The sequence below is a fragment of the Phacochoerus africanus genome, chromosome 1 (assembly GCF_016906955.1).
Source record: "Phacochoerus africanus isolate WHEZ1 chromosome 1, ROS_Pafr_v1, whole genome shotgun sequence".
Lineage (NCBI taxonomy): Eukaryota > Metazoa > Chordata > Mammalia > Artiodactyla > Suidae > Phacochoerus > Phacochoerus africanus.
The window spans coordinates 45302858-45329347 of NC_062544.1; the positions used below are offsets into that span (position 1 = coordinate 45302858).

Consider the following 26490-nt stretch of genomic DNA (forward strand, 5'->3'; position numbering starts at 1 on the left):
AACAGACTAGGTAAGATTACTAAATTTTGCTAGGGTCCTTCTGGAATCAGGGTTGAAAGGAATAAAGACAACTCATTTTGACACTTGTTAAAGCGGTGAGGAAGACTATTCAAAACTGTTGCAATGCGGGGGGTCATAACTTGCAACAGGAGAAAGAGATTGTGCTCAACTCTGAATACGGGAAAGATACTTGGGGATTTATTATAGGCAATAAAAAGGCAGAGTTGGGGGTGAGTGGATGTAAAATCATTAAGAGAACATTAAGGTAAGGGGATTCTTGCTTAAAAGCAGGCCAAGGATTTATGTATCAAAGGACTTAATATAAGGACTTTGATCACATATGAAACGTAGCCAAATATCAAGGGTGCAGGGATGACTTAGCAGAATTCTCGCTAATACGGGTATCAACCCTGCCAGATGTGAAGGCCTCAATGGAGGCCTAGGCCAGCAGAGGGCTCGGAGGAGCCTGACTAAAGTTTGGACAAGGAGAGAGTCTTTGTCACCGACTACCCCGTTCCTCTGTATTACCCAATCCCCGTGGATAAGGAGAGCTGGCAGGCAGCCAGGGTCGCGGCCCAGCTCCTCCTCCGACTCTGCAACGACCTTCAGCCAGGGATGAGGAGGCCAGGTTCGGCGATCCCCATCCGAAAGCAGATCGGAGAGACGTTCCTCGCACAGCAAGGAAGGTGCCCCCACGCTCCGCCCGTCTGCCGCGCGTCCCACTTCAGGGGCGGGGCCCGCAGGTTGGGAGGGGCGGGGCGGGCGGTGCCGATTGGTTGGCGCTCCGGGCTTGGAGTTTCCCCGGCCCCGCCCCTCGCCCCTCACTGGCCCCTCCGCCTCTGCCGCACTCCCTCAGCCCGCGAGGCCGCGCGCAGGCCGGTCCCGCGGTGCTCCGCGGGAGGGGCTAAGCTTGTGTTCCTCCTCCCTACCGGTCCCCATCCTTAAAGCACGAGTCCGACGCCCCGCCTATTGGAGAGGGTGTCTCGATCTGGACAGCGGGCGGCCGGGGCGGGCCAGAACCCACAAGGAGGGCCTGAGGCAACCGAGCCGCCGTGACGGGCACGCGAGCGTCTTGGCCCCGACTGAGTAGTTGCGGGAGTTGCGAGGGGAGGGGTCGCGGGCGCCATTGCTGCTCGTCAGAGCGCCTCCGAGCCGCCGTCAACCCTTGGCTGCTCTCCCCGGTCTGGGAAGAGCAGTTGCCAGTCCCCGGCCGGGTCTCGTGAGTCGGGTGCCCCCGCCGCCGCCCACGCCGAGACCATGTTTGACAAGACGCGGCTGCCGTACGTGGCCCTCGATGTGCTCTGCGTGTTGCTGGGTACGTACGCGTCGCCCGCTCGAGGGGCGTGTGCGCGCGAGCCCGGGGTGGGGTGCACCGGTGGGTGCGGGCGTGCGCCCGCTGGGAGGGGAATGGCCGAGAGCCGCTGGCGGGCGTGGAGGGTGTGTGTGCCTGAGGTGCGAGCCTTGCCGGGCGAAAAGCTGGGGGCGGCTTCCGCGGCCTTGGGACCCCGCTTCGCAGCCTGAACCCCGGCTCCCGCGTGGCCGCCGCTGTCTGCCTGTCGCCCCCCGGTACGCTGAGCCCACCCTGCTTGGACGCTGTTCACGTCTCTGCTCTCCATCCCTTCTCTCCTGTCCTCTGTTTCTCGATCCACTCCCAGCCAGGAGGGTGGGCTCCTCCCCTCTCTGGTGTAGGGAAGGTTGGTCGCTGGCTCATCAGGTTCAGTAGCGAAACCTGAGGTTTGATGCATTGGGGGTTCTCGCTAACCGGCTCCAGTTCTTGGTTTATCTTACCTGTGGGAAGCAGTTTAATTTTTCGTCTGTAGGAGACAACAACGTTCCTAATTAGAAGGTGTTACCGCGTTGTAAATTGTCAGGCTGTAAGTGGGTGTGATGATGCCAGGTTTCTGGCTATCGGTCTGGATAGCTCGCTTTTTTAGGGGATGGGGTGGGGGTGGTGTGTCCCAGAGCTTCAGTTTCCTTCTCTGCACAGACCTTGCCATCGTGTAGCTTTCCATGTCCTGTGAGAGCCCACAAGGAGCACTAGACATTTCTTTGGCTGCAGCAAATTCGGCGTTGTCCTTCTGACGGAAGAGTTCAGTGGTGGGGGTTCTGATTGCCAGTTGCTTCTTTCTTTTGGCAAGAAAGAATTGAAGTCATCTGGATGAGGGAGGGATCGGTATTGGAAGGAGAGACTTTCGCCTTTTTTATGTGTTGTGTAAGGCAATATCTTTGAGCTATTTATATGCAATGGAAAAAATGACAAGAAGACCTGTTCAAGGTTTGGGTAGCCCTACTCATGTCTGAGTATCGAAGTAATGGTATTGGCAAGTTTTCAGCATTGGAGAGCTGTGATTTTAGCATCCTAGATGCAGGTCTGCATAATGCCTTTTCAGTGATGGGACGTTTCCCCCAGTTTTAATCCAGTATTCCACTGTCCTGCCTCAGACTTGACCATTTAAGGTGCTTGTAGTCTTGGCGAATTTTTAGAAATTTTGTTACCTGTTTTTTGAGAAAAATTTTTTTGTACTTATGAAACATCTTTATTATTTACCAAGACACTTACTGTATAACTACTTCACAGTGAAGTTTAGGAAAGGGAAACACGATTTTCGAACATTATTTTTATGGAAACACAGGTAATCCTTTCAGATATCACTTCTGACATAGTCATAATTACATTAAGTACATTCAAACTTATTTGCAATGAAAAGTTTACCTTGGTAAAAATGTTATAGTTTAAAACGGGTTTAAACTTATACTCAGAGATTTGTTAAAACAATTTCATTTATATTTTACTCAAGGGAGAGGAAAACATTCAGTTAGAAGTAACTTTGGTAATTCATGGAGTTCCCATCGTGGCTCAGTGGTTAACGAATCCGACTAGGAACCATGAGGTTGTGGGTTCGATCCCTGGCCTTGCTCAGTGGGTTAAGAGTCGGGCATTGCCGTGAACTTCTGTGTAGGCCAGCAGCTACAGCTCCAATTAGACGCCTAGCCTGGGAATCTCCCTCCATGTGCCACAGGTACGGCCCTAGAAAAGGCAAAAAGACAAAAAAAAAAAAGTAACTTTGGTAATTCAGAAATATTGGATGTTGGAGTTTCCATTGTGGTGCAGCAGAAATGAATCTGACTAGTATGCATGTGGATGAGGGGTTCAGTCCCTGGCCTTCTTGTTCAGTGGGTTGGGGATCCAGTGTTGCTGAGAGCTGTGATGTAGGACGGGAGCTGTAGCTCCAATTCCACCCATAGCCTGGAAACTTCTATATGCTGCTGGTATGGCCAGAAAAAAAAAAAAAAAAAAAAAAGGATGTTATCCTATCATTGCCACATAGTGTACTTTCAGAATTATATTTAAACTTGCCCTTCTCCTACCTCATGGGAGTTACTAATTAATGAAATAAACATCATGTTTTTTCTTTCGGTCAAGCACTGAACCAGGATAGATGAAGCATAATACTGCTTTGAAGTAGTTGAATATTATTAAACACAAAGTCATTTGGTAGATCTATGTTTTGTTTTGTTTAATTCATGTATAATGGAGGAACCTATATACAGTGCAGCTTTATGAATTGTAGGTTCTTTTAGTCTGTTTTCAGCATGATGTAAACATCATATAATTGTCTTATGGAGATATGAGTAATTTTTATTGCTATATTTACCTGACAGTTGCAGGATTTATGATGGCTCTCAAAAGAGATAAAATTGTGTTTATGATTTTAAAAATCCTAGGTGATTATGGGAAAAGCTTGTTTTGGGGACTTACACATTAACTATGTTTTAGGAAAGGATAGATCTATTTGAAACACTTTTTATTTGTTTTTGTATTGCTAGAGTTTTCAAGTATTTTAGTGTATTGTCAAGATAAGCCCAGAATTCCCTTTTCCTAAATAGATAATGAAGTACTGACTTATTAGATATATAAGATGACATTAGATTTAGCAATGTCAACACTCCGTTACAAACAACAATGAAGGACAATAGTGATGCTAGAGATAGAAAACTTTTTCATGCTGACTTATGGGAGGTAATATATTTTTTATTGTAAACTCATCTTTCTAGGGAGTCTAAAGATGATTTTAAATTTGGTCTTTATTCACCTTACTGACAGCATGAGATTGGCAGCCTAAAATTGTGGTAGCTCAAAGAGGACTATCAACTTAGCATTAACTTTTTTCTTTTTCTGTGGAGAACTACAGGTAAGAGTTGACTAAACCAACAAAACATGATTAAGCACTTCATAAGTACAGGGTTCTGAGAAAGTGATTCATAATTATAATGTGAATGTGTTCCAGGTTCTGTTAATGATGACTCCAACATCATACAGTGTATCCATTAATATGATGATGTTGTGATTGTTACATGGCTACTTTACAGAGGGTAATGTCTGTTGCACTGATAGTTAAATATGACTTTGTGTGTGTGAGCTGTGCACGCATGTGTACCAGCATGTACTCCTAAGTGATTATTGTCATCACTATGAAACATGGATTCCACTATATAATATACCAAATTACGTAGAGGATATTATATAATCTGGCTCTGGTCAGTGGATCTGGTCAGTTTTTGGAAAAAGAGTGAGATTTTGAGAGATGATGTGTATTTGATTCCTTTCTGAAATGCAGTGTAGTCTTGCCATCTTTCTTTGCTCTTTTGGTAATGAGTTCTGTGATCATAGAAAAGGCCATGAAGATCATCTGAGCACACAAGAAAAGCTGCTCTGCAGGGAATGGTATGTGTCCTGAATAAAATTATTTGAGTGTAATAGCTGAGGGTCATTTTAGATTTTATCCACCCTGGTATTAGGCTGCCAGTTAATGTACACTGATTGGACTACTAGTTGATTCAGTGCACATTGGTTGAAGGCTAACTTTGTGCCAAGTCCATGTTAGGTGCTGGGGATACAAAGATGAATAAGACAATCCCTGACCTAAAGGAGCAGAGTCCAATGAAGGAAAAACAAACAAGAGGTTACAATACATCATGATAAATATAATAATGAAGGTATGGAATAGATGCCCTTTGAGTAGGGAGAAGAAAGTTGTTTTAGATCTGATCCATTATAGATAAATGGATTGATTGTCTGTTTACTCTTAGAGATGCAGAAATGACAAAAATTACCTGTGATTACTCTTAGAATCTTGTGTTTTTCCCTCCTCAAGTTGATATAGGGCCATAGGAACCCAAGTAAGTACCTATGTTTATGACTTGTTTGAAGATATCCCATGATAGCAAGAAGATTTAGGTGAAACTAGCAACCTTTTTATGTGCCTGTGTTTTCCTGGGTGGCAGTTATTTGCAATACCTTTCCGTATTGTGCATTCTCCTCTTGCCCCTCCAGATCTTTTCTCCACCCTGCTCTGTGCTCTGGGAAGCTTCTTCTGTGGATGACATCAACTAGGCTCTTGCTCTTTGGTTTCTTGATGGCTTTGACCAATGGGACAAGAGCAGGAGGCCTGGCAGAGCCAGTTTACCTCTGCTGGATTTGTGTTGCCAGAGCTGTTTCATGTTTTGTGAGTAGGTCACACCCTCTATGCAGTGGCCTTCTCTGTCAGCCAGCGACAGTTACAGACTTTTCTGTGTTACAGTAACTCTTTACATGCACCTTTAGGCCCAGAGATGATAATGGCTTCCTGACGTTGCTGTCCTGGAAATATTCCACCATCCCTTGGTGCTTTCCCTAAACCCCGACTATACTTTTGAAGATGGTTCCTTCAGTAAATTCTCTTGAACACCTTATTTGAATGTGCTGTCTTTTGCCAGGGCCTTGCTGATAATACTCATGTTATGGCCAAAGCACATCTGAGGTAGCTTCCCTTTCTGCACTTGACATCGGTTACAGTTGCCCATGATAGCAGGTGATAACAGGAGGTCACGGGCGCCAACATTGGCTTTCCCGTAAGGGAGGGGGTCATGGTTATCTAAGCATGCTCCAAGTGTGGTATCACCATTACGCCAAATCATTTCCATTTAGAGGAAAATCTGACAGCAAAAACATTGGCAGCTATACTAAGTGGTTGTGGAATCCCTGTTGCTTACTCTTCCTCAGTAATTATGCTGACATTCTGCCCCTTAAGTCTTACCCCTAAGAAGTGCCGCCTTTCCGGACCCTTAAGGAAAAAATCAAATATTTAGTGAAAGAATCTCTTGTTAAATAGTCTCCAGCCTTCCCTTTTCTCTTAAAATTTATTTGTTCATTCACTAATTCTTAGGTATGTATTTGTTTAATATTTAGTAGGTGCTAGGCATTCTGTTAGATACCAAAGAGAAAAATAAGTAAAAAGTTAGTAAATGAATAGGACACAGTGATTATCCTGATTACTTGCCATTTCAACTTCTGTTAACTTCTATGAAGCAAGCTTTTGCTTCTGATGAAAGTTTACTGCTTTTGTTTCTCTGTTTTATATAACTTTTCTCTTTCCTCTTAGCTGCAGAGAGAGGGAAGGAATCTCAAAAAATGAACAAAAGTTTGTCACACTGGCATATTCTTGGGTCATACTGGCCTTCTGTTACAAGGTTTTTTCTACATTTAAATGGCCAGTTTGGAACAAAAGCAGATACCTGGAGGAAACTGATAGTATTTGGCTCTGGTTGGTTTTATACAGTTGACTTTCAACTTAAATTTACCTTAGTTGGAATAGAGTATGGAAATATTAAGAGAATATTTCCCTCTGTAGCTTTTATGAAAAGTAAATTTTTCTTTTATATTCTCTTTGAATTACATTCTTTGGGGAACTCATGGGCATGCTATGCATGTTTATTAATTTCTTTCTTGTTTAGTCATTTTTGGCTGAGTTCTACCAAAGTTTCATATGTGTTACTCAGCTTGTGGAATTATTCTGATTCTTTTGGATAAGAAATTAAAGTTTAAATTGTTAATGTTTATCCTACTAAAAAAGAAGTTGGCAGAAAAATCACTGAATGCCTACATTTTAAGTGAACCAATTAACATTGAGCACTGGGAGCACTGTAGCTTCTATTTTTTTGTAATGTTAATTGCCTGCTTCCTCCTAATTTAGGTGGCTTAATCTGGGATTTGGGATGGAAATGTACAGTCTGTGTAATAAAGTTGTTAGGGATTATAGAGACACTGATTTATGTCTTTCCTTCCTTCCTACCTCCTTTCTTCCTTCTTCCCTCCCTCCCTCCCTTCTTTTCGTTCTTCCTTCCTTTTTTTCCTTTTTACTTTTTTTTTTGCCACACTCGTGGCACATGGAAGTTCCTGGGCCAGGGGTCAAATCTGAGCTGCAGCTGTGACAACACTGTGGCAACGCCAGATACTTAATCCACTGAGCCACAGCAGAAACTCTTTTTTTTTTTTAATTGAAATATAGTTGATTTACAATGTTGTATTAATTTCTGCTGTACAGCAAAGTGATTCAGTTTTTGTATGTATGTATTTTTAAAAATATTCTGGTTTATCACAGAATGTTGAATATAGTTCCCTGTGATATACAGTAGGACCTTGTTGTTTATCTGTTCTGTATATAATAGTTTGCATCTGCTAACCCCATACTCCCAATCCATCCCTCTCTCTCTGCCGCCCCTGCCATCCTCTGGCAAACACAAGTCTGTTCTCTATGTCTGTGGGTCTGTTTCTGTTTCATAAAAGTTCATTTGTGCCATATTTTGTTTATTTATTTTTTGCTTTTTAGGGCTGCACCTGTGGCATATGGAGATTCCCAGGCTAGGGGTCCAGTTGGAACTACAGCTGCTGGCCTATGCCTCAGCCACAGCAATTCAGGATCCGACTCGTGTCTGTGACCTACATCACAGCTCACAGCGACACTGGATTCTTAATCCACTGAGCGAGGCCAGGGATCAAACCTACAACCTCATGTTTCCCTGTTAGATTCGTTTGCGATGTGCTACGATGGAAACTCCTATTTGTGCCATATTTTAGTTTCCACATATAAGTGATATCATACAGTATTTGTCTTTCTCTTTCTGAATTCGCTTAGTATGATAACCTCTAGTTATCATACATTTGTGTTGCTGCAAATGACATTATTTTGTTCTTTTTTTTTATAGCTGAGTAGTATTCCATTGTACATATGTACCACATCTTCTTATCCATTTATCTGTTGATGGTCTTATCTCTTTTCTTATTTTCTTTCCAAAAAAGCATTCATTCAGATATTAACAGCAGTTGCTAGTAGTTTTCTTCTTTCCTTTTGTCCTCCTTTTTCTACTTACTTTTATTTTATTTACTTATTATATATATATTATATATTATATTTATATAAATATAATATATTATATATTATATATTATATAAATATAATATATTATATATTATATATATTATATATTATATAAATATAATATATTATATATTATATAAATATAATATATTATATATTATATATAAATATATATATTTTTATCATTTATATATATATATTTATACTGTACAGCATGGTGACCCAGTTACACTTACATGTATACATTCTTTTTATTCACATTACGTGTTCCGTCATAAGTGACTAGACAGAGTTTCCAGTGCTACACAGCAGGATCCCATTGCTAATCCATCCCGAATACTTACCTTATTTTTCATTCACTATTTCCCCTCCCTCCTGCTTTCTTTCTTCCCTTCAGTCTTCTTGCTGTCTAGCTTTAAAGCCCAGATGGCTCAGACAGAGTTGTTTTTAAGTTAACTGAACCGAATACTTACCTTATTTTTCATTCACTATTTCCCCTCCCTCCTGCTTTCTTTCTTCCCTTAAGTCTTCTTGCTGTCTAGCTTTAAAGCCCAGATGGCTCAGACAGAGTTGTTTTTAAGTTAACCGAAACTAGTCTAACGTTGGGAATGACTTTATATATAAATTTTTCTTTATGAACTGTGGATTTTTCTTTTAAACATTAGGGAAGCAGCATAGTTTAGTGATGGACTTTGGATCCAGACTACCTGGGTTCAAATTTCAGCTCCTTCATTTACTGTGTGACCTTGGGCACATTTCCACTTTGTGCCTCTGTTGCATTAGCTCTGTAGTGATAAAAGTACCTACCTTTTGTGGTGGTTGTGAGGCTCAAATGAGTCAATATGTAAAGGGCTTAGAGCAGTGCCTTACGCTTGATGTGCATAATATGTTTGTCAAATAAAATTTATCCTCTATAATCCTACTATAAGTATAACATAACAATTATTTTAGTAAAAATAACATCCGTGTATTTTTTATTAAGGACAAAAACACAAACTTTAAAACATTTTCCATGAGTGCTCATGGAATGTCTTTGAAGGGTACAGAATGTCTTGAAATAGTAGTATTTTATCAGTCATGTGTAAAAACCACATATATGATCTTCAGGTGGTGGTAATCCCACCTATGGTGAAAGTTGATCTGTATAGTCTGTGGTAGAATATAATTAAACTAATGGAAAAGGTGTTACTTTACATAGGAGTTAAGTCTTGAATTTCCACTTAATCAAGAAAATGGCACTAGTCACCTTCACTATTTTTATTGCCCAGTCCTTGGAAATGATTGAGTGACCAAGTAAAAGGTAGATTTAATATTCCTAAAAAACTATTGTGTAATACTTTTCCATACCCCTTCTTCCTCTTAGTCTTGTTTTTTCAGCCAGATACTTATTTTGACTTATGTTAACCTGATAATGATTTTTGGGGGGGGGGGGGGGGCTTTTTTTTTTTTTTTTTGGTCTTTTTAGGGCCACACCCACAGTATATGGAGATTCCCAGGCTAGCAGTCTAAGCGGAGCTACAGTTGCCGGCCTATGGCACAGCCACAGCAACGCGGTATCCTAGCCGCATCTGCAACCCATACCACAGCTCACGGCAATGCCAGATCCTTAACCCACTGATCGAGGCCAAGGATCGAACCTGCCACCTCATGGTTCCTAGTCGAATTTGTTTCCACTGGGCCACAATGGGAACTCCCTGATAATGACTTTTTAATGTTGTGTTTAACACGGTAAGTTTTTAAAATATTTGACTTTGCAACATCTTTCATTTATTTTTATATTAGCTATTACATGCTTAGTACAATGGTAGGAGCTGTAAATATCACTGAAAAAGGTAAGCTATCACTGAAAAAGGTAAGCTAATATATGAGACAGTAACAGATGTTTGTGAATTCCATGGAAGAATGAAAATAAGGTTAGAAGAAAGTGAGATGTTGGGGGGGTGGCAGTCTCAAGGAAGGCTTCTCTGAGAAGGGGATATTTGGATTCAGATCTAAGGATGAAAGTAAGTTGGTCATGGGAGAGATGAAGAAGCTGATTCCAGGCATAGGGAAGAGCAGATATTAAGGGCCAAAGAGGCAAAGGGCATTTTGTAACAGAAAGAGACTAGTGTGCGTGGAATATAATATGTATCGTGGTGTTTTTAATAGTGAACTCTGCAACTTATTTCTAAATGTCAGAGTGGATAACAATAATAACTGACAGTTATTTAGCGTTCACTAGGGTCTGTGTGTCCATGAGCCCTCTCAGCAACCTGCTCAGGGAGGATAGCTTGGTCATCTCCATTTTATAGATGATGGAACTGAGGCCTGGAGTAGTTGGGAAACTCTCAGTGGAACCCAGCTAAGAAGTGGTATGGTTAGGAATTGGGAAATCCATTTTAAGGATTATAACTTTATTTTTGGCATGTGGAGGCTTCCCAGCCAGGGATTGAACCTGTGCTACAGCAGTGACCCAAGCCACAGCTGTAACAACACAATTGTTAACTCACTGAGCCAGCAGGGAACTCCAGGATTATTATTATTTTAACAAATTTTTGGCCATGCTTGTGGCATGTTGAAGTTCCCCAACCAGGGATCACAGGGTTATACCTTTTGAATTCAGATTGATTGGTACAGACTTGAGAAATGAGGAGCAATGATTATTTCAGGTGGCATGGATGTTTTACGAGTATTTTTATTCTATATGATTTTGCTTCAGAGTTAGTTTCTGCTTATCATATTTTGAGCATTTGTCTGCTGTTCAGAGGAGGTACTTTAATTTTTCATATGTCAAACTCCTAATAACTACTAAGAGTGTGCTAAGAGAGTATATCAGAGTGGGAGATGTAACTGATTTGCCCTGTTCAGTAACATGCACACAGCTTTTTCTTCAAATAGCATTGTTGTAGGCATTTCTATGCAGGAAAGAAGACCTTTGTTCTTTATGGCATTTGTCATGAGTCATGTGTATAGAGTTCACAGTCACCTTTGGTAACTCATTCCAGCAGATATAGTTAGAACCTCATGGTTTAGTTCTCAGTTGTCACTGTTTGGAAATGTTTCCTAAGTCTTTTTTAGGGTGGGGTGCCCAGGAAAATGACATATAGGAAATGTGTAGCGGATGAGCTCTTGAGTTAATTGGCAGCTTGTTCAGCCAGGTTTTGCCTTGCCTTTTGGTTGATTTACGTCAGCAGTAAGAGGGATGGGTTGGCAGCTTAGGTGACTGAGAAGAGAGGAAAGTCATTCTTTATTGAATGCGTAAATGCACCGTTGGTAAATATTTTACATAAACTCATGAAATCATCACAAAACTCTGTGAGGTATTAGCCTCATTGTAAACTCTAGCACTGGGGATACAAAAATGGGTGAAACAATAAAACAAATTCCATGGATCTCAAACAGCTTCTTGCTTACTTTGGAAGGCCGACTCATAACAATGAGAATACTCTGTGCTAAGTTGAGTAGCTGGTATGTTATAGCACTTGGGTTACTAAGAGTGGGTGAGACAGAGTCATCATCTCCATCCCCAAGAACCTGTAAGGAAAGAGAAGTAGGTATTTTAATGAAGTCTATCTGTATTCCAAAACAATTTCTCCTGAAACCATTGTTTTTACTTTCTAGCAGAGATAATGTAAAGCTTTTGGAACATTACTTTTGGTTAGTGCTAAATTCTGGAAATAATTCCTGTAGATGGCTTAGACTCCATCTATATACTCCCGGGTGGAAACACTGTAATGTGGGTAGTTAGAAATTGTGTGGCACATAGTAGGCATTCAGATATTTGTTACATGAGTGAATAGGCAATATTCTCGCATCAACTACTCTTATGGGGTTGGAATTCTTGCTCTATCTATTAACTGTACGAAATTGGGCAGGTTGCTTTAATTCTCTATGAGTTTAGTCATCTAATGAGGAAAAAGATGATGATAATAGTGCCTTCCTCATAGTGCTGTGAAATTAGATTAAATAATGTATGAGACAATGTATGTGAAGTATTTAGCATAGCCCTGGTCTGTCGTTATTATCATTATCACTATTAAGTTAATAAACCAATTTGGTACCACTGACCCCATTTGTTATTTAAATTTGATATTGTGTGCTGGTGACTTTTCTTTCAGAACATTATTTTGTGTAGTTCTAGGTTCAGTTTACACAGCATTTAAATTGGAAACTGGTTCATATTTTAGTTTTTAGTGCCTAGATCACTGTGGGAGATGTTTTTGATTACTTCTGACCTATTTTTTTCTGGAATCAGATTCCTCACTCAGAGCTTCTTGTTTTACTTCTAGGTGAGCAGTATGCCCACAGCTCATAGACAAGGTACCCAAATGAATGTTCATAGTTGGAGAGAGAAAAGCAAGCTAGAAATAGAAGTAAACAAAGATGTGTATGAAGTGGGAATGGCATGGTTTGGATAGTCATAACTTCTTTTGGTACTCACATTATAAAACATGAAGATTTTATTTCCTGATTATAAACTGATCATAAGCTAATAACTTACAATGCAGGTTGAAGTGTAGCTGCAGTACATCTAAACATAACCAGTTCTCATCATAACTTCTCTTGATATTAAGAATTTGTCCTTTTCTCTTTCCATAGAGTTTAAAAAATAAATATGTAGTGATCACATCCATCTGCAGTATTCTGGAATAGTCCTAATTTTAGCTAATAGTCTTCTTCATTGAGGCAAACTGCCTCTTTGACTAAATGTAAATATTAAATATATGACTAAATGTAATTAAAATTGATACTTTTATAATATTTTTTTCTTAAAAAGCTAATTAAAATACTTTATCAAATGACATCTTAAATTGATTTGGAAAATATATCTAGCATTGCTATGCAGTGTAGCAGAAGCAAGTGACATTTATTGTATTTTACTATTTTCTAGAATGGCATTGATAAGAGAAAGGAATTTTGAATATATTTTTTTCCCAAATATTGCCTCTGTCTGACCCAATGGCCCAATTGGAGAAACGGTCTCTTAGTTTGTGATGTTATCAAAACTTGCTAGACAGGTTATGGGTGATACTCAGCTTTATAGCTAGTATTGGATACCTACATTAATACTAATTTGATGTACCACAATATGAGTGAAATTCAAGTTCTGCCGTTGAATACAGTTTAATTACTAACCAAAATAAATATGTTACCTTTTATGAGGATAAGTTTTGCATAGGCTTTCCCCCTTGCTTAGGATTTGATATTGTGGAGGATTTTTCACTGAATAACAATTTTGTTTATGTAACTTTATTTAAAGAGTTCAAAGTATGACCTAGTAATGAAAGCAGTTGGCTTGGAAGTTAAATTCTAGCCTTGCTTCTGCTACTCTCTCTGATCATGTTGACAAGATCACATGGGCCACTTCATTTACTCACATGTAAATTAAAATGAGAGTAATGTCTGCCTTGCCTGTCTCTCAGGATCATAGTGGTAAGTAAACTTTGCTTATTAAGGAGAGTCAATAGTCACAGAACATATTGGACCAGGTGATACCATTGGACTTGGTAGGAAAGCAAAGAGCACATGGTGTACAGGGGGTATTTTGAGCACCTTCAGCAGACCTGTAGGATCAGTCTACCCTGGTTGTGAAGGCAGTGAGTATGTGAGTAGAAAATAGGAAAAAGCTGAAGACTGATTGAAGAATTCAGGAAGTAGTGATACAGGAAAAATGGGCCCTAATACAAAGTAATGTAGGTCCCCTGCTTGAGTCTCTTCTTTTGCCACACATAGGTATATGACTTTATAAGTGATCAAGTGGCTCATGAAATCTTGCAACTAGTCTGTCATACTGTAAGAAATGGTGACAAATGCTAGCCAAAACAAAATGTAACTTGGTCAGACTCACTGAAATTTCTTTTTTTAAATTTTTTTCATTACTCAAATGAATTTATCACAGCTGTAGTTATATAATGATCATAACAGTCCAGTTTTACAGGATTTCCAACTCATAATCCAAACACATCCCCCCCCCAAACTGTCTCCTCTGGAGACCATAAGTAGACTCACTGAAATTTCAGTGAAAGGAGATTTTCAGTTTTAAAAAAAGATAAAGATGAATGTTTACTTACCATTAAGTTAAAAAACAAAAAGAAACTACAATTCTAACTTAGTCTGCTTAATATCAAGAGATTGTAATCTGTATCAACAGCAGTTTGTCTTCAGGAAAGACTGTCAAATTCTTTTTTTTTTTTTTGTCTTTTTAGTGCGGCACCCATGGCATATGGAGGTTCCTAGGCTAGGGATCGAATCGGAGCCATAGCTGCCAGCCTATACCACAACCACAGCAACGCCAGATCTGAGCCACATCTGCAGCCTACACCACAGGTCACGGCAATGCCAGATCCTTAACCTGCTGAGCAAGGCCAGGGATTGAACCTGTGTCCTCATGGATGTAAATCGGGTTGGTTACCACTGAGCCATGTTGGGAACTCCTCCAAGTCTATCAGATTCTTTTGGCAAAAATCTGAAATGCCAGAGGAATCTCTTCTAACTTTTTCTCCACCTGTGCTATATTCTGTTCCAATGACTTGCAGAATAATAAATAGGAAGAAGATATTTTCTGAAATAATTATGTTATCTAAGATTGTTTCTGTTTTCCCCCAGACTGATCTTGCAATTTGTTAACCAGATAATGGTTGAAATGATGAAACGTTTAATGTTACTGTGTACTAAAGATGGCAGAATGATTTCTTACTATGTAGGGCATTGGGCTATAGCTATCATTGAACAGTTAAGGAATTTCATTACCCTATAACCTTGGAAACTTACCACCAATTAGAAATAAATACACCAGATTAAAAATACCATGGCCAAAATTGTAAGAAAATCTTTACAAAATTGAGTCCTATTTAAGAGTCATATTTTTTTATTTGTTAAAAATTTAAAACTTAGACTTAAAAGCATTGAGTTATTCAGTAGTTGTGCCTGAAATTTTAAACTCATGAGCTTCTAGAGCCCAGAGGCCCTGATGTGGGCTTTGGCTAAATTAATTTCTCCTGATAAAAAGGAAGACAAAGAGGTGGCCTAGCAGGTTAAGTATCTGGCGCTGTCACTGCTGTGGCTTGTGTAGCTGCTGTAGCATGGGTTCAGTCTCTGGCCCAGAAACCTCTACGTGCTGCAAGTGCAGCAAAAAAAAAAAAAAAAAAAAAAGGAGGGGGCAACAGTGAGGAAGGAAAATTTAAAAAATGAAAGAAGTAGATATTGCTGTAGTCTCTTTTTATCTTCCAGGAGGAAGCCAGGAGAGGATGAAGCTTCTTTGAAAGGAACAGGAACACTAGAATTAATCATGAGAATGTGCCTCACAAGGCTTGAGATTGCTGCCCAGTAAAGAGATTGTAGTGGATATTCTCATTTCCAGTTGGATAAATCTAAGGGTCACATTTATAGTGATGTAAATTTTCTAAAGTAAGGAATTTGTCCTTTAGGTTGGTCAACTGTAATTCAGCCTATATTTAGAATTCACTGGGAAAAAAGATTGCTGGAAAAATTTTGTGATACTTAACCTTACTTCATGTTTTCAGACTTTTTCATAATTAAGATTGAAATATTGAGATTGGGAGACTGCATAATATGGCTGAATATTTTGGAAATTAAAAGCAGAGGAGTTTGAAGTTCTTCTGTGGTGCACTGGGTTAAGGGTTCAGTGCTGTCATTGCAGCGGTTTGGGTCACTGCTGTGCTTGGGTTCAATTCCTGGCCCAGGAATTTCCACATGCCTTGGGCACAGCCAAAAACCAAAAAAAAAAAAAAAAAGCAGAAAACAAACAAAAAAAAGCAGAGGAGTTTGAAATTTTCACCTGTCAGATATAGCAGATAGAGTTGTGGCAGCAATGTCATTGCTCATATAGGGGCTAGCCATAGACATTTTTTAGTGCCTTTTCTGAATATAATTCAGGAAAAGATATTTATGGTATAGGAGATAAAGACACATTAATACTTTCTATAATAAAAAGTGTGAATGGGTACTTTTTTGAGTGAGCTGGAATCATATCTATGCAAACTATAATTACTCAAGAGGGAGATGGACTGTTGTATTATTTTGAAATGGCTTAAATGTAGGGTTAAGTCTTACCTTGCAGTTTCAACAGAACTTGATTAAAATATTTTGTGTCTTATCAAGATATGAAATGTTTCCAGTTATTTTTACTAACATAAAATTTTACAGAATTCTTTTATATTCATAAGATGCGTAAAAACTAAAGGTTATGGCGGGAGTTCCCATTGTGGTGCAGTGGAAATGAATGTAACTAGTATTCATGAGGATGCAAGGTTTGATCCTTGGCCTCACTCTTTGGGTCAAGGATCTGGCGTTGCTGTGAGCTGTGGTGTAGGTTGCAGATGTGGCTCTGATCCCGTGTTGTGGAAGCTGTGGTGTAGGCCGGCAGCTGTGGCTCCAGTTTGACCCCTAGCCTGGGCACTTCCATATGCCAATGGTGTGGGCTTAAAAAGTGGAAATTCCCTGGTGGTCTAGTTAAGACTCAGTGTTTGGGGACTGAGATCCCACATCAAGCTGCTGTATACTGTGGCAAAAAAAAAAAAAGATATGGACACTGGGAACATACAGGTCTGAGTTTGAATACTAGGTCTGTCACCTACCATTAGGATGAATCACCCAAGTTCTCAACTTCAGTTTCTGTATCTGAACAGGACTGGGTCTTCATCTCTGTGTTCTCCTTGGCTCTGGTGAGGTGTCTACTACATAGTGAGCATTGGTTTATTGTACTAATATTAGTTCCTCACATATTGTATGTTAGGTTCTGTCTTAGGCAGTGGAGATGCATATAATCACACAAATAATATTAAAATGAATCAATTAGTGCCCAAAAGGGAGGTATGACTACTATAAGTTTATAAAAAGGATTTTGAATAAAGAGAATAGGGTAGCTTTTTAAAATTAGGACTTTGGTTGCAGGGTTGAATAATAGAGCTGGAAAAGAATGGATTTAGGTCAATTGGGAGGCTGTTGAAATGGTCCAAGTGAGATAATGATAAGAGTGAGGAGGTGGTGGTGAAGATGGAGAAAAGTTGAAGGGATTTGAGAGGTATCTGGGAGGTTAAATGGACAGGCTTTTGTGACATATTGAAAGTGAGGAGTTGGTGAGAGAGAAATGTTAAAGACAGTTATGAAAGTTCTGTCTTGTGTAATTGGATGAATGTTGGCTTCTGCAGTAACGGAGCTGGGGAACACTAGGAGAGAACCCAATTTGAGATGGGAAGGGGGAATGGAGAGGAAATAGTGAGTTTCATTTTGAGCATGTTATATTTAAGGTGCCTGTGAAATTTCCAAGAGGAAGTATCAACTCTTCGTTTGGATAAATGATTTGAAAGCTCATTGGAACTGTCTGACTTTTGGGAGTAATTGGCATATTCTTAGTAATTGAAGTCATGAGAGTTGATGGAATCTTAGGAAGAAGTTAGAAAGTGAAAAGGACAGAAGGTTTAGGATTGAGCTATGAGAAATACCAACATTTCATATTGGCTGGAGGAAAGGAAAAAATACTGAGACTGAGAGGAAGGGAATACTTTAAAAACTGGGAGAATGTTTCTGGAAATCCAAGTGAAAGAATACCTTAAGGATGAGAGTGGTAACAATGTCTGTGTTCTCCTGAAAGGTGAGTAAGATAACACCTGGAAAATGTCCATTGGGTTTAGTACACAAAGGTCATAGGTAACCTTATGTAAAGCCATTTTTAAATTGGGGTTTGCTGAGAATTGGGTAGTTGGTGAAGAAGTGGAAATCTGTGGGTATTGGTAATTATTTTAAAAAGTTGAACTTAGGAGGGAGAGTATAGTAGCTAATGGTCTTGGGTAGTAGGTTTTCATTAGGTTGTCATGGTTTCCTATGATATGCTGGATGGGGGAAGAATGATCTTGCCAGATAGAGAAACTTTTTTTTTTTTTTGCTTTTTATATGCAAGTTCCCAGGCTAGGTGGCAAATCGGAGCTACAGCTGCCAGCCTATACCACAGCCACAGAAACGTGGGATCCAAACCGTGTCTGTGACCTATAGCACAGCTCACGTCAATGCTGGATCCTTAACCCACTGAGCAAGGTCAGGGATTGAACCTACATCCTCATGGATACTAGTCTGATTTTTTTTCTCTGTGCCACAATGGAACTCCCAAGAAACCATTTTTTATGCCAATTCTATAGGAAAGTTGAACTCCTCTTAGAGAACCCTCTTTACTGAGAACAGTGGATTATTAGATACCCTTGTTTTCCAAAGTACCTTACTAAGTATGGTGGAGTTTGGGATATGGAGCCTGGTAGACTTGGTTTCAAAATTTTGCTTTGCTATATATTCTTGCTTCAGGTCACATAGATGGTTATTTAGTCTTGTTGAGCTTCTGTTTCTTCACTTGTGTAATGGAGAGAATACTGTCTGCTTCACAGGTTTGTTAGGAATAAATGAGAAGCTATGTAAATAAAATACCTGGTACTTAGTAGGCATTCAACAAACTAATGTCGGCTTGTCTTTCTTGCTTCCTATGGTAGCTGCTACTTATTGTGTAGTTTCAGCATTGCATGTTTGCGTTTAGCCTTAAAGGAATAATTTGTGGGAGTCCTTCCTTCTTCAGCTTATCTTTTGTATAAAATAACTTTAGTACAAACATAGATTTTGGGAAAACAGATACATGATTTGCTACTGCAGTAATCATAAGTATTAAAAAAAGAATTTTACCAAACTTTTTGGCTTATGTGTCTTTTATAAAAAGTGTGTGTGTTTTAAACAAAGCTTACTAATTTAGATATGCCACTTTGGTGACTTCCTGCCAAAGTAAGAGTTCTTATGTTTTTCTTCTGAGACACACCTTAGTATAACTTTATTTTAGTTTCTGGAACCTTGCCATTTGGCATAATTTTGGATTAGACATGATGGATCCACATGAATATTTTTAAGATTTAAAATACCCAATACATTTTTTAAAAATTGGTGGAGACATGTGAACTCTTAAAAGCAATTGAGGTCTCAGGTCTGGATTTAATTTGTTTTTTTAAAAAATTTTTAAATTAATTTTATTACATTTATTGTAATTATAAATATTACAATCATACAACAGTCATCACAACCAAATTATAGCATTTCCATCCCGACCCCCCCAGCGCATCCTGCAACCTTTCAACCTATCACATTTGGAAACCATGAGTTTTTCAAAGTCTGCGAGTCGCTATCTGTTCTGCAGAGAAGTTCATTGTGTCCTTTTCTTAGATTCCACATGTAAGTGATAGCATATGATGTTGGTGTCTTGCTGTCTGAATGACCTCACTTAGCGTGATCATTTCCAGGTCTATCCATGTTGCTGCAAATGCTGTTATTTCTTTTCTTTTAATGGCTGAGTAATATTCCATTGTGTGTATGTACCACATCCTCTTTATCAGTTCCTCTGTCGATGGACATTTAGGTTGTTCCATGTCTTGGCTATTGAAAAGAGTGCTGTAGTGAACATCGGAGTACATGTGTCTTTGCGAGTCATGGTTTTCTCTGGATAGATGCCCAGGAGTGGGATTGCTGGATCAAATAATAATTTTATTTTTTAGTTTTCTGAGGAATCTCCATACTGTTTTCCACAGTGGTTGCACCAATTTACATTCCCACCAACAATGTAATAGGGTTCCCTTTTCTCCACACCCTTTCCAGCAATTATTATTTGTAGACTTTTTGGTGATGGCCATTCTAGCTGGTATAAGTTGGTACCTCATAGTGGTTTTGATTTACATTTCTCTAATAATTAGTGATGTTGAACATCTTTTCATGTGTTTTTTGGCCTGGTTGTTTAAAATTTTTAATTTGTAGTTTTGATACCTGAATTATTTCTTATGCGTATTTTGTACCAAAATGGTGAAATCAAGTCAATCTGATTTTTTTTCCCTATGAATTCAGTTGCTCTAAAGCAATCTCCTTAAAGCATTTAAGATCTGCTCGCCCCCCACCCCCATACTCAACCTTTAAAGAGGCATTATCTTTTGTAATAGACAGTGACTAGCCTAGAAATTCTATAAGGGCATTAGAGTTTGCCAGCTTTATTCAGGAATCAGTATAATAGGAAACACACACTATTCTTTGGGATATGGGCCTTCCTGCTGAATGAGAGAAGTTATCACTTGGCTAGCTGCTAATAAGGGAGACTTAGTTGGTTAAGGGAAGTTTGTGGATGGGATTGCTGAGAATGGAAGTCTCATTGGTTCAGAGAGACAAGTAACTTAATTAGGTGTTCTCACCTAAACACAGAATGCTTTGTTTTATAAGCTTAAATAATACCTAGATAGAACCCTACAGATAATAATTTCTTTAAGCTGAAGACTAAACAAATTCTATAGAAACTAGGCTTCAAAGGGGAACCTTCCCCTTGATTCACTGTCTTGTATTGTCTTCTAAAATTTGTTGGCTATTGATAAGCTTTTGAAGAAAGATAACTAAAATATATGTAGTTAGTATTTGGTGAAATGTTCCTGTGTATCTCTTTATAGATTTTCCAAGTTAAAAATAACTTTTCATTAGAGGAACTTCTCATGTCTTCTTTCCCACAGGTATATAGTTTGTAATATATTTTACTATCTTTACTTTGAAAATACATGATATTTCATTATATGGATTCACATAATGTACTTAATTCCTATTTTTGGACATTTGAGTCTCAGATATGGAATAACATCATTAGTAAAATCTAGATTAGTTTTTCTTTTAAAATAATTCTGTGATTACAAATTTTCAAAAATTAGTATGTAATAAATTGGTAAACTCTAAAAATCTGGAAAAGAAAATAAAAACCACTACTAATCTCACTACCACCTAGGGATGATCCATTTTAACATTTTGGTTACATAGGTTTGCAGTGCTTTTTTTATGTCTGTGAACTCACACTTAAACAAAACAAAACAAAAGAAAACCCATGCTTTAAAAAAGTGTTGGAATATCACTGCACGCATTCTTTTTAGCATAGTCTCCTACAAAATTACTTTTAATGTTTATGTGGTGTTTCATTGTTGTATTTGGCATAATCCAGTTTACCTCCATTTTTTAGTATTTATGTTATTTGTAGTTTTTGTGCCATGTAATTCTGTATACAGCATCCTTGTAGAAATTCTGGAAAACCTTGGGTCGTCCATCCCAGACTATCTCTGTGTTCTGACTTTTTCTTCCTCCTTCTTTCTCTATTCCAGTATTCCCTTCTTTAACAATAAGACCAGATCAGGTAGACAAACTATTCTTCAAACAACTTATTAATTCTCAGGCATTAATTCTCACACTCTAGCCTCTGTGAATTAAGGGTTTAAAGAGAAACATAGACCCATTTTATTTGCCAGCGATAAATAACTTCGATACATGAGTTGTGTTGTGATAATTTCATGTATGTATCAAGTCCATGAAGACTCAGAAGGAGAGCAGTGGGTGTGAATGCAGTTGGCAGAGGAGAAAGATCAGGGAATAAGCATTTGATTATCTCTCTTAATGTGCCAGGTAATACATTAGGTATATTACTAGGCTTTTAGTTTATAGCAGGGCGGTACATAAATTATAGTTATTTGCATTCACCAAATGAGGAAACTGAACTCAGGTGGATAGGTAATTTGACCATGCTCACTCATGTAGGAACTGGGAGAATGCCAAAAGTAAACCTAGCTAGGTGTATCCGACTCCAAAGCCCTACTCTGTTCAGGACCCCACCCTGCCACACCAAAGGAAAGGTTCCAGGAGGAGATGAATAGAAGCTAGAGTAGCAAGTAGGCATTATCTAGGTGAAGGGGGGTGGTGTCATTGTTTGGAGCTGGGCAAGAGGTTTGAAATAAGTGGGGGGAGTAGAGAGGTGAGATGAGGCATAAGAGTAAATTTTTATTAGTAAAATTTACTCTCTTGGGATACAGTTCTATGAATTTAGACAATTTAGAATTTAGAGTCATGTAACCACCACACAGTCAAGATGTAGAACTACTCTGCCATTGCCCAGAATCCCCTCATGGTGTTCTTTTTTAGGCAACTCTTCCTACCATTTTCACCTCTGACAACCACTGGTCTGTTTCTTCATCCAATAATGTCATATAAATGGAATGTCATACAATGCCATATAAATGGAATTGTACAGTATGTAGCCTTTTGGGCCTGGTCTCTTCACTTAGCATAATGCATTTCTAATTAGGTGACCATTAATGATGTCAGTGTTACTGTATAATTTTGCTGTAGGGTTTTTTTTTTTTTGGCCTATTTCAAATTGTGCTGTATCATCCCCAAGTCCAGTTTCATGTAAACAAATATTTTTTGTCCAAGAAATGATTACTAGTTATAGCTTCAAATAGCAAAGAAGCCCTAAATAGATTCCTGATAAGTGCCCAGGAGAAAGTAAAATAAAACAGCAATAGCAACAGCAACAAAAACCTAGCTATGTTTCCATACACCCTGTTATGTCAGCCAGCTCCTTGCTTTCTGAATGTAGAAATCCACATGAAAAGTTTGCTCCTGATTGTGACCTTTGCCAGCTTGAAAAAGAAACGGAGCAGCTGTTACCATGGGAGGGTGGAAGGAATTAATGTTGTTCCTGGCCAGTTGGCACTGTCTGCCTTTCTGGGGCAGTGACAACAGGTGACCAACTTCTGCTTTTTATATTTGTTAGTGTATAAATAAATAGGCTAACTTGTTTTTTGTGCAGAAATCTCAGGGTCCATGTTAAAATAACCTGCCCATATAGTTGTCCTGGATTTTTTAAAAAAGCTATTTAAATACATACACACATTTATTTTAAGTGTCTTAATGAACTAAGAGACTCCGGGGTTGAGAATATTATAGGTAATTATTGACAGAAAACCACGAAAAGTAAAAGCCTTCTTTGGTAAATGTCATTTATATCTAAACTGCACTTTCTCCCTTTTGTTCCAACTTAAATACAAAACAGAAAAACCAACAAGATAACTAAGTACTTTTTATAGTAAAACCATGTTGGCCACAGAGAGGTGGTGACTACAAGCCAGTGACCAGAATGTAGGTGTTCCTAAAAGCCAAGGGTGCACGGTTCTTTGAACTCTTGCCCCTGGATACTTCGAGTGCCATCTCTGTGAATCACACCCAAATATACAGTGCTCCCAACCACTGACTCCTCCTGTGTGGCCTTCGGCTTTTCACCTTCTCCCCCTCTGCCTTGCACAAACTCGTCTTCTTGAGGGACAGCTTTCAGCAAATTCTTTCTTGCTCAAGAGCCAGTGTTGATTTTTTGTTTCTTATTGAAGCATATCCAAATTATTTACCTGGAATTGAAAATCTTTGTACTGTAATTTTGCTTTGCCCATTCATTTTTCTCTTATTCTTCATTTCCTTCTACCCTACTGAAGTTGGATCATCCTCTTGTTTTTGTTTTTGTTTTTGTTTAAATTGTCTGGCAACAGACTAAGCTCAGTTATCAGTCTTTAAATAAATCATTTCTAATTGCCATTGTAGTTGTTTTGAATTTTTTTTCTGTTCTGTTAAAACCTCCAGTTACCTCCTCTCATTTTTTTAGCAGATGGTACCATTTTCCACTTAATTTAGAAGGCTTTAGAGTCAGATAAGTGCATGTTTGAATCCTTGCTGCATCACTTACTATCAAGGCAAATGGGCAGTATACCTCTGAGTCCTCCTTTCCCCTACGTCCAACCTTCCTGTGGACCTTCCCAAGATCCCACAAGTCAAATGTTGAAGCAGAACTCAGCTCCTCTAGCACTAGCTGGCATCTGTTCTGAGTGGCCAGTGCTGGTGCAGTACTAGTCATTAAATGTTTTTAATTTCATCCTTATTATGTATATGACTTTAATTAAGTTGCTTATTCTCTTTGAGTCATTCTCTCATCTTTAAAATGGGGAAATAATACCAAGGTGACTCTTCATTCATCAAATATTTGTTGAGGGCCTGCCTTGTTTTAAGTACTGACTTAGGTGCTTGGGATATATCAGAGAACAAAACAAAATATTTGTGCCTTCTTGTATTCTAGAATTGTGAGGATGAAATGAAAATTATTGTTAAATGTTCAGTATGGTGTCAGACACATGGAGGTGCTTACACTGTCTGGCCCCCTTTCTTCCCTTTTGCCACTCATTCTCAAGTCTTCCTTTCCCACCACTTGCATTTCACCACATCAACTCACTATCATATCTTTTGCACTATAGAAAAGACCAAAAATTTCATTACTGTTCTTCTGCTCTATTTGTCCTTCAAGATATAGACCAAGTTCTCTTCTTCCCTTTTATCAGAAGGTATTTAAAAGTTCTTTATCCACCTGCTCTTTTCCCTAATTCTTTTCATTCTGTTTTCACTCAAGAGTATGGCAGTTCTGTACTTTGCAGTCTATCAGGGTTCATCAGTGACCTCTTGTCTGTTGTTTTTCCACTCAGCTTTTTTGTAAGTAGTATTTGTTATTAAGACATGGCCTCATTGACCTGGGTTTGAATTCTAATTTTGCAATCTAAGTTGCCTTGGGCAGTTTGCTTCATCTTCAGAATAGTGTAATAATATATCCATTTTGAAGATATTGAAGGATGCCTAGCATACTGTCAGGATATATGGTGGGAGTTAAGGAAAACTGATAATGACATTTTTGAAAAGAGCCCCCTCATTTTCCCTGATGCTGTTTTTTCTTATTCTTCATTCTACTTACCTGGTGTTTCATTCCTTATTAGTTGGCTGTATTAACTTTCTGTTCTCTTTCTAAGATTATGGCTTTTGTCACTTTCCCTTTGTGATCTTAATAAAATCTCACGGCTTCAGCTATCCCCTTTATAGTTGAAATTTCAGATATTCATCTTTATTCTGAATTTTCTCTTGAGTGCCAGATACGAATGTCTAGCTGTGTGTTAGACATGAAACATTTGTTAGATGATCAGGAAAGAGTGCCTGCATTTGATCTGTGAAGGTAACACACTATCTGACCTGGCAAACTCACTAGTTTCACTTCTTAAGTTGGTAAATTTTGAATGACTTTCTTTTCTTTGGGACAGCTAATGATCCTTTATAAAAAGAGGAAGGAAGCTCCTTCTGCTCAGAAATAACACAACTCCCGTCAATTAGGAAGATTTTTTTCATGCGATTTTGCAAAGAATTTGCAACACCTGTTTCCAAAGAAAGCAAGAAAAATACTGCATGTTTTTCTCCCCAAAATGTATTTTTGTTCAAACTGAACTGGAGACCAAATAAAGAACATTCTTTAAATTTGGAATGAATAGAACTTTCTAAAAACTGCTCAGGTAACAAAGTAGTAAAGAGCCAAAAAAATTTTATTTACTTTTAACCTTGGACTGCTAAAAGGAGAAAATGAAAGGGTTTGTAGAAGCAAATTTCACAAAAGTAACTGTAGACTTACTTGTCAGACCCAAATATACATGTAGAGAAATGAACAAACATGGTTAAATTTGCATATGCTGGACTTTTTATTTTGGAAGGGAGGCTATTTCTTACATATAGGTTTTATCCATTATGTTTTTGGTTAAAACATTAGCTGCTAGAAGCAGTTCCTTCGCTGTTTATTTTTCTCATAAGTTTCACTATTTAATTTTCTTGTGGGTTTTGCTGAGGTTTCTTATTTCTCTTCCATAGTTTGCAGCAGAGTGTACGTACACATTAGAATGGCTTGATCAACCCAAGTGTAGTAGATTAAGATGTACTCTAGGTTACACAAACAGTACTTCCTTCACCTCAGTCTAACCAACAGAAGAAAATCAGCTGTTTGTCTATAAATAGACCAGCCTACTAAGAATCATGGACTGAAAGGGACCTAAGAGATAATGTCATTCTTCTTTCTCATTTGTAGATAAGGAAGCTGAGACCCTGGTAGTTAGTCTCTTTTCGTAAAAGGAGAGATGGTATGTACTGGTTATCTGCCCTAGCACATACGCAAAAGCTGTGTACTCTTGGGTGAGTTGCTTAACATCTGTGAGTTTCTGGTAAAATTTAGCTCAGAGATATTGTCAATGCTGTTTAAAAATTTTTTAAATTTACTGTATTTCTGTTTTTCTTTTGTTTTCTTAAACTTTAGCAAGACTGATTATTTCATCAACCTATAAAAACTCATTTGACTTTATTAATCTGATTTTTCCTTCATTTTCTATTTCATTAATTTCTGTCCTATTTACCTTTCACTTTCTTGAGCCTTTAAAAAATAAAGCTATTGTGTTGAATGTTTGTTTCAGTAATTTCTCATGTATGAATTTAAGGCTCTACATTTTCATGTGTAGTATTTTAACTGCATACTTTAAATTTTGATTTGTCATTCTTCGTTCGTATCAATCTATTGTGATTTACATTTTGACTTCTTTATGACTTAGTGATTTTTAAGTTTTCAAATATGCAGATTTGG

At 38.5% G+C, this 26490-nt stretch overlaps 1 protein-coding gene across 2 annotated transcripts in view; it reads left to right on the plus strand.

Moving 5' to 3' along the window:
* Window positions 1–859: 859 nt before the first annotated feature.
* The window catches only part of PLPP1 (phospholipid phosphatase 1), a 98390-nt gene continuing 72759 nt past the window's right edge, over window positions 860–26490 (plus strand). Inside the window, exon 1 of one of the 2 annotated variants that reach the window (XM_047760075.1) lies at window positions 860–1315. In XM_047760075.1, the coding sequence (XP_047616031.1) occupies window positions 1258–1315 (58 nt within the window). In that variant the 5' untranslated portion in view covers window positions 860–1257. The remainder of the gene's footprint in view (window positions 1316–26490) is intronic. The other variant, XM_047759985.1, reaches the window with a different exon arrangement.